We start from the raw sequence: 14635 nt of genomic DNA, 5'->3' as shown, positions 1-14635 counted from the left end.
AAGCTTTACATTGAAAGTATATAGACCTTCATCATTTCTTACTGTTACAGTCTTCTGATCTCCCTACTTCCACTCTTATCCTTCCTACCCACCCCAACAATCTGTTCACACAGTAACCAAAGTGATCCTTTAAGAAGATGTAAATCAGACTTGCTCAAAACTTTATAAAAGCTTAGCATCCCATTTAGAACAATATACAGAGGTTTTACAAAGCTGTTCAAGATATTGTTCCTGGCTTCTCCAGACTTATTTTCTATTGTTTCTCACTCACAGGCTTAACACCCCAACTTTCTATGTTTTAAATATATTAAGAGCATCTGTGCCTCAGGGGCGTTGCATTTGCTCTACCGTCTGTCTGGAACATTCTTCTGTGAAGCCATCCCTGAGCACTCCAAATGAAATACCAGGCCGTCCATAACTATATCCATATGCTATTTTAGTTTTCTTTTTCTTTTAACATTTTTTATTGATTTATAATCATTTTACAATGTGTCAAATTCCAGTGTAGAGCACAATTTTTCAATTATACATGAACATATATGTATATGCTATTTTATTTTTCTTAACACTTATCACTTCCTGATTTTACATTTTTAACTTGTCTCCTGTCTGTACTTTTTTGTTGTTCTTCATTCAGGAATCTAGAAGTTCCTAAGATAGAGTAAGCACCCAGTAAATATTTGCTGAATAAAAGAAAAGGTGAATAAATGCTAGCAACATCACCCTATAAGCAAATGATGTTTTGATTCATCTTATTTCTACTCTTGTTAACACTGAATACTGGAAACTTGGTTAACTTAGGATCATTGAGTTTGTAAGTATCAAATCCATTCAAACTAGCATAAAGAAAAGGGACTTTGTTTTAATGACTCAAGTGACATTTCTCAGAGTTCATTTTAAGGATTAAGACAGAACTTTTGAGATCTGGAAAGGCATTAGGTAGCTTCTATCTTTCCCTGCTCCCACCTCCTCCCTTCTGCCCTACACACACATACCCCATATGACTTATTTATATCTTTACACATCTGTTTCATTCTTCTCTATGTTCTAGAATCTTTGTTGTCTCATTGGTTTGTAGTCTGTCATGGATTTCAGAATATCGGGCTCAGCCTTTTAGCCTAGATGACATTTCAGCCCTTTAGTCTACGTGCCATTCCTGTAGTCTCTAACCCAATCCCATCTTCTTAGGAAGAAGGAAGCTGATTGGCTTTGCATAGGGCAGATTTACATAGAATACAGCTTTTCATCCCAAGGTTTAGGAGGGACACATTAAGCCGAGAGGAGATAAAATGATGCATACTCCATCTAGCATTGCCAGTTTTGGGCAGAGCCCTTGTTCTGGGCTATCTTACAACTTTACAGCTTGCCTTTGTGTCAAGGGCCAGATGCTGATTTAATCATATTTATGGCTGATTGGGAGGAAAGTTGCATGGCTAATCATGGCAGCGTTAGGGTAAGGAGATACTTCTTCCTGCTTTGTGTCAATTGGAACTGTGAGTTTTACATTTCCTGCATAAACTTGTTATTCTTCTTTTGCTTTCGTGTTGGCCGTTTTTCAGACACATGAATCTTGTCATCCATTGCTTAGAGTTTTTTTTTTTTCTTCTTCTCAGAAGATAAGGTTAAACTCTTGTTTCTTTGATAGAACTTGATTGTCTTGATTTGTTCTCTCTAACGCATGAGTGTCTCTGTTCCCCCAGTACTTAGAACTATAATTTATCCTGGTATTCATGACACTTTCCCCCTTGAATATCGTGTTATCACGAGAAGGGGCATAATGAAGTCTGTTAGTCTGGTGTTTTTCATTAACTTCTACAGAAAATAAAACAGTACTGAGAACAGCACTCAAATTCCTGAGAATTTTTCTGCTTTCACTATGAGAGGTAATTCTCATTCTGATGCTTAATTATTTTCAGAATGGTTGTTAATGTGTTGTATGTGGTTTTCATGTTTACTAATTTTATTTGACCTCTGTAATTGTCTTAGGAATTGAGAAGACTGTTTAAAATGAGATTTTATAGTCCTTTGGTGCTTCACTAAGTGCTTTTGATTCTAGTATTTCATTTGAGCAGAGCCAGTATCTTTAATTTTTCACCAGTGAAGAATCATTAAGTACCAGAAGAAAGTCACTGGGCTAGTAATTGTTGATTTATTGGAAATCTAATGTAATTTATAAAAGACTTATTTGTCTTCTCCTTTTCTAGCTCAGATTAAAATCTTTCCCTCTGTGGTAAATAGACAGCTTTATATTTCATTAAATATGATAATTATGGTTTGTTACCCTTTATCATAGCTGGTCCCTAGTATGTGCTGGGTACTGTTTAAAGCACTTTACCCATGTAACTCATTTTAATCCTCAGAACAATCATTATGCAAACTGCCTCATTTGGGGAATAGAAATTATCTATAGTTTATACATGTTTTTTGTTTAAGTTTATTATGAAATTTTATGAGAAACTGAAGAAAAATCATATTAAAATAGTGATACAAGAAGGAAAAAGTAATTGCAAGCCAGTTTTACTTTGAGCAAAATAATAGCAAAACATAGAGGCTGAAAGGTAGAGCATACCTTCTCCAGGGATTTTGAGATATCACAGCAATCCATCTGGAGTGATACTTTTAGGCATCCCAGGAAATAAGGCAGTTAAGTCTAGAGACAGCCAGTTTAACACTTTTAAATACAAAATAAGTTCCGGTATTCTGAGTGATGGCAGAAAAACTCATCCCAGTAGAGGGGAGAAAGTGAACTAGGTCACTGATTCATATGGTTGAGCAGGGAGAATAAACCTGGTGAATGTAACACAAAGTTATAGTAGACTAATATTCCTCATCCTAGACCCTGGGAATTTATTTGACCTACCTTCTTTGGCTGAGAGAACTATAAAGTTAAAGGTGTTCTTTTGATTGAAGGGAGAGAAAAGAACCTGAACTCTTCTCCCAGAATGGCAATGATAGTGGTGAAATGGTCACCATGTAGAAAAGTACAAAATAGTGCTAGATAACTGTGGAGAAGGAAGAACATTTGGCAGGTAGCTGTTAGCCTATTTTTTTAAATTTGATTTTGAACATGGAGCCAGACTGTTTGGGTCTGAATTCCACCTTCTTTACAATTGATACTTTTACTTACCTCCAAGATCAATGTGACATAGAGAAACAAGTGTTCCATTATATGAGTTTGTATAACTAGATGTTTAATTACACATTTGCTAATGTTAAAATAAATTAACTTCTCAGTTTATTAGGAATTAGAATGGAATACATTTTCTTTTTTAAAACTACAGTAGACATTAGCTATATATCTAATAAACAAATATTACAGAGGTTTCTTAAAAGGAAATGATGCTGTCAAGTTAAAAGAAGAAATATGAAGAAATTTAATTTGCCAGTTGTGTAAATGCTGCCAGAAGACATGATTGCTAGATCAAATACAGAGGACTTTCTTATTCACAGCACGATAAAGTAGCGTGAACTTCGTGTTTGTGTCATTTCCCCTTGTTCCCAAATCTCATGAAGGTGGCGCTAACCTGCTTAGATGAATATTGCACACTCAGTGGGTTTGCATCACAGTATTGGAACCCTGAGTTTAGGGAACCCCAGTCTTTTATAATCAGTGATAATCCTGCCTGACTTTCGCCAGGGAGGGAGACAGTGTCTTTGTTGTACTGGATACTAAACAAACCTAACTTCAAAGGTGAGATACTATATCTTTCAAGGGTCTCCCTATACACACATCTTTGAAAAGACAGTCTGAAGCAAAGGCAGATACAGTGCCTTTGCTCACTGTATCTTCATAAATAAGATCTATGGAGAATTGTCACCTAACACGAGCTTAGGTTTTTCCCTCTAGTGGTGCTTAAATAGACATTGTCAGTGCTTGTCTTTGACTCGTTTTCTGTGCTTCAATGGGCTATTGAAATCCTCTGATGGGTTAGGTACATCCTTACAAACTGCTGATACTCTCAGGCAGGTTTTAGTTAAATCGAATAGGCCTAGAGGACATTATAGCTCTTTTACTCAATTTCACTTACTTTCAAATTCCTGGGGTCATTTCACTATACACAGAAAAGACCACAGGTATCAGTGAGCTTATGACCAAAGATTTATGACATATTTAATACATAGAAAACAATGTATGTAATGAACTCCTGAGAAACTAAACAGCTTAAAAAAGGGAACACCCCAATTCTATCTATTCTATCTTCATCCTAGAGGTAACCATTACCTTGGATTGTGTTTGCTTAGCATTCTTACGCTTTTCTTGATGTTTCTACTACTTATTTTTCTTCTGCCAGTAGATATTTTGGTTGTTTCCATGTTTTTGTTGTTATTAATCATACTGCTATTGCAAACTGTCTTGCCCCAGCTATTCTTGTGCAAGACTTTCTTTAGGGTGTACAGAAATGGACTTTTAACATTGATGTGCTATCAAAAGCTCTTGGACAAATTAATCTATAGTATTCATGTGTCTTATGAGTATGAGAGATGTATGTTGAGCATTTGAGAGATGATAGAAATAACTGGTTCTTTACAAACTGATTTTAACTATATACTCTTATATAACCTTGTTACTGAGTAATAAATGTTCCAATGACACTTCTCCTTTTTGAATTTTATTTGCGGCCAGTATCTCCTAGTCTGTGGTGTGGTTTTTCACTCTCTTCATGCTGTTTTGGTTGAACAGACATCATAAATTTTATTATAATTGCATTTTTCATTCTTTTCCTGGTAGTGTCTTTACAAACTCCTCCCCATCCTTGTCTCAAAGATTTTTCTCTTGATTTTGTTTTAAAAGTTGTGTAGTTTTTTCTGTAAAACAGTTTCTTCTTCCACTTTTATTTTTTCCATATGAATAATTAGTTGTTGCAGTACCACATCTGCCATATACCAAGTTTCCATATATATATGTGGATCCATTTCTAGTCTCTCTTATCTGTTGGTCTGTTTGTCCCTGCACCAGTGCCACATTGTCTGCTTTACTATAGAATTACTTTAGCTTTATAACAAGTCTTAATATCTGCAGAGCAAGTGCCTCGACCACCTTGTTCCTCTTCTTTTTTTCTTTTTTTAAAGCTATTTATTCCTCCACAGAATTTAGAATCAGCTTATCAAGTTTGGTGAAAAATCCATTTGCAGTTTGTATTTCAGTTGCATTGAATCTGTATATTGGGGAGAATTTAGCCACCTTATCCATGAGTGTGGTATACCCTCCTATTTAGCTCTTCTATAGCTCTCAATAAAGCTTTGCATTTTCTTTATGAAAAGTTATCATATTTTTTGTAAGATTGATCCTTCTGGTACATTTCATTTTGGTTTCTTTCCCCTCCCCCTGCTGGAAGCATGCAGAGGTTTTTCTTATGTTTACTGGTTGAGCTGCTAGAGGTAAACTCACAGAAGTTTGCGGTCTTCACAGTTACTGAATCCCCTCCGGGAGTTTTCAACTCCCAGAGTTGTCCATCCTGAGCCTCCAGCAATTTGTCATTTGTAGTTAAGGTTTTTCAACTCTGGCACTGGTTTCCATGGTGATTTCCACTCATGAGTCTCTGCTCTGGTAAGCAGTGTCTCCCTTTATTTTGCTGTCTGTCTCTGCAGTTTTGGGGTAGGAGTTTGCCCTGTGTCCTCATCTCTCGTGGATCCAAGAAGAGTTACCAGTTTTTTTTTCTGCTCAGCTTTTTTTTTTTTTTTATACAATAGAGTGGCAACTTCTAGGCTCCTTACATGCAGAACCAGAAACTAGAAGTCTGTATTACTTTTTAAATTTTCAGTGTATAAGGAAAAACCTAAGTTTAAATAATAAAGAGTATGACTCAGGTAATGCTTTTTATTAAAACCATTTTTAAAAACTTTGCTACTAATAGATTATAAAGTTTTGCAATACACTTTATAAATAAAACTTTTTTATAAATAAACACTTTATAAATAAAATTATCTATAATTAGTTTCATTAAAAAGTATGAAATGCACTCTTTTGTCACTTAAGTAGAAATTGTTGTATTTTAGATGATGTTCAGTCATCCAAGCCTAGATATTCAGAGCAGAAGTATAGACTATGTACAGCGACAAATACCCAAGGACGGCGGAAGCCTAAAGACCCAAAATAGGGTGAGTAATCTTAGTTTTATCTTCTGGTTTGGGATATAACTAAGTAACATATAAGTGAAATTTTCCAGTCTGATTCTCCATATAATTGAATTGTACTAGAATTATTTTAGAATGTATTAATTTGTTATTTGTTTATATATACTTCTAAACCCTATTACTTAAATTTCCTCCAAGTTTCTGGTTTGAGTCTGGAGGATTATTCCAGTGTATTTATCACCAGTAGGAGCTGTAAGTTGTAATTTAATGGTCTGCACCCATCACTCCACTCCACCTTTGGTCCAGATACGGTGTTTTTTTTTTAAGCCCCAATTCTAAATATCTGGGAATTGAAATTTGCCCCATCCTGCATCAGTGCTTACCTGTAAACTAGTAACTGTGTCCAAGGACTAGGACTAGAAGATACAAAATGTAACTACTACAAGCCTATCTGTATAGGTGAAGGGAAGGGTCATTTTGATTTATCCTCAAAAGATTTACATTTCTCCCTGGCCTCAAGGAAACAATCTACCTGGAAAGGCAAAAGAGAGGTGTGTTCTAAGTCATTTTCAGAGATTATATAGCCAAGCTGTGAACTCATATGGCTTTGTATTAGTTTACCAGAGCTGTCATAACAAAATACCACAGAGTGACTTGAACAACAAAAATGTATTTGGTTACATTTCTGGAAGTACAAGATCAAGGTGTTGTAATACATTTGGTTTCTTCTGTGGCTCTTTCCTTGGCTTGCCAATGATCAGCTTCTAGCTGTGTCCTTTTTTTCTCTGTGTCCCACATCTCTAGTGCCTCCATGTGTTCAAATTTCCTCTTCTGATAAGGACACCAGTCAATTGGATTAAGGTCCACCCTAAGGGCCTTGTTTTAATCACCTTTTTAAAGGCTTTTTCTCCAAATGCAGTCACATTCTGAGAGACTGAGGATTAGGGCCTCAGCATACGAATTTACGGGGAACACAGTTCAGCCCATAATGTTTCCCCCTATGGTCTCTCAAATTTATGTTCTTCTCACATGCAAAATACATTCACCCCATTACAACAGCCCAAAAGTCTTAACCCATTCCAGCATCACCTTAGGTCCCAGATCTCATCTGCATACCATCTAAGTCAAGTTTGAGTGAGACTCAAAGTTTGATTCATCCTGAGGCAAAGTTCCTCTAGGCCCTTGAGGGAAGAGGCCCACCCCCTTAGCCATGGGTGATAACTCTTCAAGTTCTGATTCCTTTTTGCTTTAAAAATTACTACTTCAATTTATCACTTTCCTCTCATATTTTACCTGCGAAGCTTGCTAGCAAGGAGGAACAGACTACATCTTCTGCACTTTGCTTAGAAATTTCTGCTAAATATTAAAGTCCATCACTCACAAATTCTACCTTCCACAAAATACTAGAATACAGTTGACCTCACATTCTTTGCTACTTTATAACAAGGATCACCTTTCCTTCAGTGTCCAGTAATATGTTCCTCATTCCCAACTGAGCCCTCACCAGAAACACCTTTAATGTTCATATTTCTACCAACAATCTCTTTAAGGCTACCTCAGGCTTTTTATAACATACACCTCAAAACTCAGCTACCATTACCCAGTTTCAAAGGCATTTCCACATTTTTAGATGTTTTTTAACAGCAACACTCCACTACTTGGTACTAAAATCTGTATGAATCAGGGCCCTCCAGACAAACAGAACCAACAAGATGTGCATATATAAAGAGAAAGTGACTTATTTTAAGGAATTGGTTTATGTTATAGTCTAGGTACATATTCAAAATTTGCAGGGTAGACAAGCTGTCAGGCTTGAGACCCCAGGAAGAGCTATAGTCTATATCCAAAGGCAGTCTGCTGGCAGAAGTCCTTCTTGCTCCAGCAGGGTCAGTCTTTGGAGCCTTCAGCTGATTGGATGAGGGCCACCTACCTCATGAAGGATAGATAATGTACTATGCTTATAGTCTAGCAATTTAAATGTTAATCTCATCCAAGAAACAGCTTCACTTAAACACCCAGAATAATGTTTGACCAAATATCTGGGCACTACGGCCCAACCAAGTTGGCACATAAATTTAACCTTCACAGTCCTTAATTGCAATTTTCAACTCTTTCCTTTTTAGGTCCCTTTGAAGTCAATCCGACATGTCAGCTTTCAAGATGAGGATGAGATTGTCAGAATAAACCCTCGAGATATCTTAATACGTCGCTATGCAGACTACAGACATCCTGACATGTGGAAAAATGACTTGGAGAGAGATGATACTGACTCCAATATTCAATTTTCTAAACCAGACACTAAAAAATCAGACTATCTGTACTCTTGTGGGGATGAGACTAAGTTAAGTTCTCTCAAAGACTCTGTGGTATTTAAGACACAGCCTTCCTCATTAAAATTTAAGAAGTCAAAACGAAGAAAAGAAGATGGTGAACGTTCTCGCTGCGTGTACTGCCAGGAAAGGTTTAATCATGAAGAAAATGGCAGGGGAAAATGTCAGGATGCTCCAGACCCTATTAAAAGATGCATATATCAAGTTAGTTGCATGCTCTGTGCAGAGAGCATGTTGTATCATTGTATGTCAGACTCAGAGGGAGATTTTTCTGATCCCTGTTCGTGTGACACTAGCGATGACAAGTTCTGCTTACGATGGTTAGCCCTAGTAGCTTTGTCTTTCATTGTACCATGTATGTGCTGCTACGTCCCTTTGAGAATGTGCCATCGTTGCGGTGAGGCATGTGGGTGCTGTGGTGGGAAACATAAAGCTGCTGGATGAAAGCGTCCAGTGCCAAAATGAGCTAAAATCTTTGTGTCCAGGAATTAGCTAACTTGGATTTGTGGAAGCTTTTGGCAAGCAATGTGAAATCTTGCCTGGTATCATTTGGGGCCACACGTGGAGGAAGCAGAACTCGTCAGTTCTTGGCATTTCACAAATGCTAGCCATGCCTAACTTTTTCCCTGGAGTGCATGGCACATTTTGTTACAGGTTGTAAAGAATATTTGCAAAAAGAAACCATTTTTGGTTATTGGCTATATAAAGTGAGCATAAAATGTGATCCAACTAAAAGGGATTAATTTTTTGGCATTTTTGTATATTTATGCATAGGGTGATGGGACTTTCAAAAGTTTGAATTCATTAAGACATAAACTAAAAGTGCACTAGGGGACAGTTGATTTCAATCTAAGAAAAGTTAACACTTGGGAATTATAAGAAGTAAAACAAGTGCAACTAAATCATTTATTAGTTGTTTTTTGAAAGCAGTTTTATGTATAAATAACAAATGTTTATATTTAACTAAATATAAGGTACGAATTACATATTAAACTTTTCTTCCCCTTCCTAGTTTTGAAGTAGATGTACATATATCTACTGTCACATTCCATTATATTTTGAATATTTTACTCATCTAGTTATAACGTTTTTATTCCATGTGAATGATTTGATATTTTCATCCTCATTTCCCTTTGGCTACAGTTTATATTGAGTTGTATCTGTACATTCTGGTAATCTAAAATCCTTAAAAAATATTCTAATAGCCTTGAGTGACCAACTTTTTTTTAAAGCACAGATGTAATTGTCTAATGTTCTGATGGGAACATAACACTTATTTTTATATAAAAAGAGACTGAGTAAACATTATAGAAAAAGTGAGGTTTGGGGTTGTTGGTTTTGTTTTGTTTTGTTTTGTTTTTGTGGTATTCAACCAGCAAGTTCTTTTCTTTCAGAGTTTCCTCCTTCAAAAACTTATATTGCATTTACAAATGTTTTACAAGGTGAAAAGTGTAACTGGATAGTTATAGTAAAACAGTTTCCTCCTGAAATCTCCATTTAACATCCTGCTAAACCAGAATATGTTCAGCTATGTTACTGATTGTTTAGCTTAAGTCTCAGTGCTTATTATCACATAACAATGATAACTTTTCTCAGTTGCATTTTATTTTATTTAAACCAGCCAAAAGCAAAATTATTTTATGTTAAAGGGTGTGCTAAACTATCCCAGGAAAGTATTTAATCCAACATTGTGAATAAAATATCTTGTACGTATAAATTTATTTCTCTTACAGAGCATTGTATTACTGGATGTTTTATTTACAAAGTAATTGGATAAATGTTCCAACAAATTGTTTAAAGTACTTTGAGGTCAAATTGTCTTTTTTTAAGTGTTACATTAAAACTCTTAACTAAGTAAGGGGTTCCTTAAGAACAATCCCTTAGAGGGATAAAGTTGAGAAGTGTGCCTTTTTTAATTGCTTGAAGTTTCAGAAGTGATAAAAATTAAAATCACACTACTGTTTGAAGCTCATTTTCTATGCAGGTTTTTAAATGTCTTTTATGTAATCATTCTTTTTACATATCACACTTAAACTTCTGTTAGCTTTCTTCTTTTGCCCCAGATCAAACTGAACAATGTATATAACACTATCTGTCTGTAAAATACTTTTTTTAAGAAAGCATTTATATTTATATGACAGCTTGAACTGACAACATTGTGTATATAGATCATCTTGAAGTATTATTTCACATTGAAAAGAAGAAAAATATATTGATAACTATAGATGTTATGAAGAAGAGGTTATTTCTAGTTTTGTACTAAAAATCAATTGGATGAACTAAGTCCAAAACATGACATTGTAGCAGCAGTTTTAAGTCTTATTTTTACTGTTTATATATTTGGATGCTGCTACACCAGATGATCTTTATCCCTTGAGTTTTCAGCTAAACTTGGTTTCCTAGGATAGACTGTTAACTTTCAAAATTACCTTTTATTGGTGAAATGGAAATACTGGTTTTCCTTGTGAATGAATTTTCATACTTGTAAGTGCTGAGTTTATAATTCAGGTTTGAGCAAGGTGTGAATAACTGAAGAAAATAACTTGCTGGCTATATAGGAAATTGCTGTGGAAATGAACTGTGTATATACTTCTGGGAAGAACAAATTTAATCATTTCTTCTGTTGAGCACTAATCGGTATAGTGCAACTCCTGGTTCTGTACTGTATTTTATATGCAACATATATGCTTTAATATTTTAATGTTTGTGCATTAATATTTTCAATTTGTTTAACCACTTTGCTGCTAAGAATTTTCCGTCCCATCCCCATTTTTTCCTTTACAATTTTAAACGAATTTCTTCATTAAAAACTATGGTGATGAAATCGTTTTTATTTTACCTTGGATCTTTATAGTTTAACACACCCAGTTTCCAAATCAGTCTAGAAGATTAACTGATAATACAATGTTTTCAGAATCACTATGTGGAAATTTTCTCTTGAGCAAATTAGAATTCTTATATGAAAACAAACGGATAGTTAAGTTTTTCTTCTTGAATGTGTATAGATGTATGTTCAGGAACATTTTCTCATTCTACATGCAGATTTGGCACTGCCAGTTGGCTTTTCCTCTAAAACCTTTCACTTTTGTTTTTAATTCTGCGTAAGTAGTAGTAAATATTGAAAATGAAGTCATCTAGATGGCATGACAAGAATGAGTTTGGTTTGGTCTGGTGGCTTGTTGTATTCAGAATTGAAAATTCTTAAATGATTTTTCTCCTGCCTTGATGGGGGAATTATTTGATTATGAAAGAAATAAATACGAGGTGTGTAACTTCAGCACCACCTACTGGATGATTTATAGACCAGACATGAGGTGGCAGTTGGGACCTGACAGGTTCATCACTACTACCAGCAAAGGGCTATTTAAGTGATGGCCACCTCCAGATGGAGAAAGCAAGAATGAGAAATATCTCAGAGGAAATGTAAAACCAATCTTTCCCCTAATGTGTCTTGCTGGTCGCTGAAAGATTTTAAGCACTTTTTTCTTACATATCCTGTTTTAAAATATTTATCGATATTTGAAACTGGCAATCAAGCTTAATGGATGTGCCGAAGCATTTATAGAACCAATCCTTTTAACTTGCAAAAGCCATTGCCAAAATGGTATTATTTTTCCTCCCATTAACCAGCCAGGGAGAATTTTTATATATATATATATAAAATATATATATATATATATATATAAACATCACTGTATTTCATCATGACAACTTCAGAGAATGTGTGTATGTCTCTGGGATGATGTTGGGCAGAGGTTAAAATTTAAAGGGGGAAAACTTAAAACTACCTAATTTCATTGGTTATTCAGCAGTGCCTAAAATGAACTTTTGAAGTAATACAAATGCACTTTCAATTCATGTGTATAGTGCCATCTGGTATCTTGGGTAAGTCTTGCCTTTTCTTTTTCTCTCGCCAGCACCCCCTTAATTGAATGCCACAGAGAAGTTTCTTAATATCCGGCTAAGTCTCCAAAGTACAGGAAATGTATACTTTCCTCAGATGGGCAATTTAAATAATCTTAAGAATGTTTGTTTTGTTGAAATTTACTTTAGGTTTTGTGATTACACTTTGGAATATGTGTTTAAGATTGGGTTTTTAATTTTAGCCAAAAGATACATTAAATATAGACATTTTTCTACATGAAACTTTGAAAAATTTAGTTACCTGTAAATTAGATTCTTCACTAAATATTCTCATCCTTATATTGATTTCCAGGATCACATTTTGAAGTATAAGGGGGAGCACTAGAAACTTGCATCATTGTTGCACTAAAAAGGGGTGTGGGTGTTGATCTATATACACCACAATAATAACAGTACCATAGGGTGTTTTACAGTTAGTCAAAAGAAAAATCACAACCTGAGGTAATTTATATAAACCAAAAAAAAAACAAAAACAAAAACCAACAAGAAAAGGGCTTTACAGTATTAAGGTACTGTTTGCCTAGCAGCCAGGTGGTTATAAAATTTTCATATGCTTTGATACACTGATGTTAGCCATTGTTCCTGAAAGCTCCTTAAATTGCATAAGTTGCTAGTTTTGAAATTTTTCAAGAATAATCTAGTTGAAAAGCCTTTGTATTAAAGATACACATAGATTTTTGTGAGCATTGCCAGTATGTAGTCATTTGCTTTCTATTTTTGACCTCAAAAGTGCCTCACTTGTATATTATTTCCATTAAAAGCTTGAATGCATTCTTTCTAATAAGCAATGAAAAATTGTTTAACTCGTCATAATGTATCTCCTTAGATATAGTTGACTAGCTTGATAGTTTTGGATATATTCTGTAAATATGCATATATAAGTTTGTAACTGTTTTTGTTACATCGTACCCATGTAATTGGACATACCAGATGATATCATAAGAACTTGTTTTAATTACCTGATTAAACCTATCATGAAATATAAAAGGACTTTTTCTTACTCTTCTAGAGGATAACTATCACATGAGAGATAATTACTAAAGGAGAAAGCAGTAGAAATGGACGCTTTTGGTCATAATTTTTTAAGGTATATTTTTAACTGAAAGTTCATGTATAGTTCATTTTAATAACTTATTTATTCGCTCCTGATTGTATCAAGATTTTTTTTTTACAGTTTGTTACCTAATACATTATATTTATGGTTTGGGAACATGTTACTGCTAAGTCTGGATTAACCACCTTAAATGATATCTAGGGAATCTTTAACCCACTACTACTCTTTTTTTTTTTTAATCGTCGGTTTCGAAGTTTCACTTAACTTGTAATATAAGCAAAAGTAATCTAAATGAAAAATTACTAGTACAGTACTGTACTCAAAAATCAAAGTATTTCAATACCAGGGTAACTTTTGGATTATTATATTACAGTTGTATTTATTTGAAAAATCAAGAATTAACTGTATACCTTTATCATGAATTATGAAATGTAGTCTCGTGTGCTTATTTACAGGTTTTCAGAAATTTGCTTTATATTCTTCACATCAAGTTAATACCAACAAGTAAGTAGAATAGTTTTTACATCAGAGAAATTGAAACTAGGGTTTCTGCTTGGCTGTCAATATAGTGTAATGCACACAGTGGTCCTTAAAACATCAGCATTAATAACATGAAAGCTGGAGTCGACTTCTTTAAAATTAACTGCTCTAAGATTTGCAGTTTTAGAAGGATCCTTTAAATAATGGCTCAAAAATATATTCATAATAAAAGTCTAACAAAATCGTAGTTGAAATTGTGTCTTCTTTTATCTAGCATTCTTTACTTTTGTTATACAATGTTCTTAAATGATCACTTTTAGTTCTCAAGTAATCCTATAATATAAGTATTATCTTCATTACGCTAAAGAGGAGATTGAGGCTTCAAGGGGTTAAAAAAATATCCCCAAGATCACATTAGAGGTACTGGGATTAAACCAAATTGTCTTAACTCCAAAGCTCATGCTTTTAGTCACAATGCAGTTTTGTGTTTTGTTACAAGAGTCACAGATGTACTTCACAGAATAATCATGTTGTCCTGTTAAAGTAAAATTTTATTTAAGATGAACAATACGGTTATTTTATGAAGTACAAAGCCTTTAAAGACAAAGCTTGTATTTAAACCAGAATTGCATTCAGTATCAGCTACTTCTTATACATGTCAGAATGATGAGGCTACTGTTCCCTCTTCCCTCAAACTTAATTGTAACCTGGAAATAATACAATAACCAAGAGGCTGTGTACAATTTGGAAAGACATGTAGGACAGGGAGGAT

At 34.5% G+C, this 14635-nt stretch overlaps 1 protein-coding gene across 1 annotated transcript in view; it reads left to right on the top strand.

Moving 5' to 3' along the window:
- Positions 1 to 11229, top strand: part of SPRED1 (sprouty related EVH1 domain containing 1) — a 101742-nt gene extending 90513 nt beyond the window's left edge. The window contains exons 6-7 of the mRNA XM_006201629.4: positions 5998 to 6099; positions 8199 to 11229. Coding sequence (XP_006201691.1) covers positions 5998 to 6099; positions 8199 to 8849 — 753 coding nt within the window. The 3' untranslated portion in view covers positions 8850 to 11229. The remainder of the gene's footprint in view (positions 1 to 5997; positions 6100 to 8198) is intronic.
- Positions 11230 to 14635: the final 3406 nt, after the last annotated feature.

The sequence above is a fragment of the Vicugna pacos genome, chromosome 6, assembly GCF_048564905.1.
Source record: "Vicugna pacos chromosome 6, VicPac4, whole genome shotgun sequence".
NCBI lineage: Eukaryota > Metazoa > Chordata > Mammalia > Artiodactyla > Camelidae > Vicugna > Vicugna pacos.
Note: the sequence above shows the minus strand (reverse complement) of the source record. Positions and strands in the feature narration are given on the sequence as shown.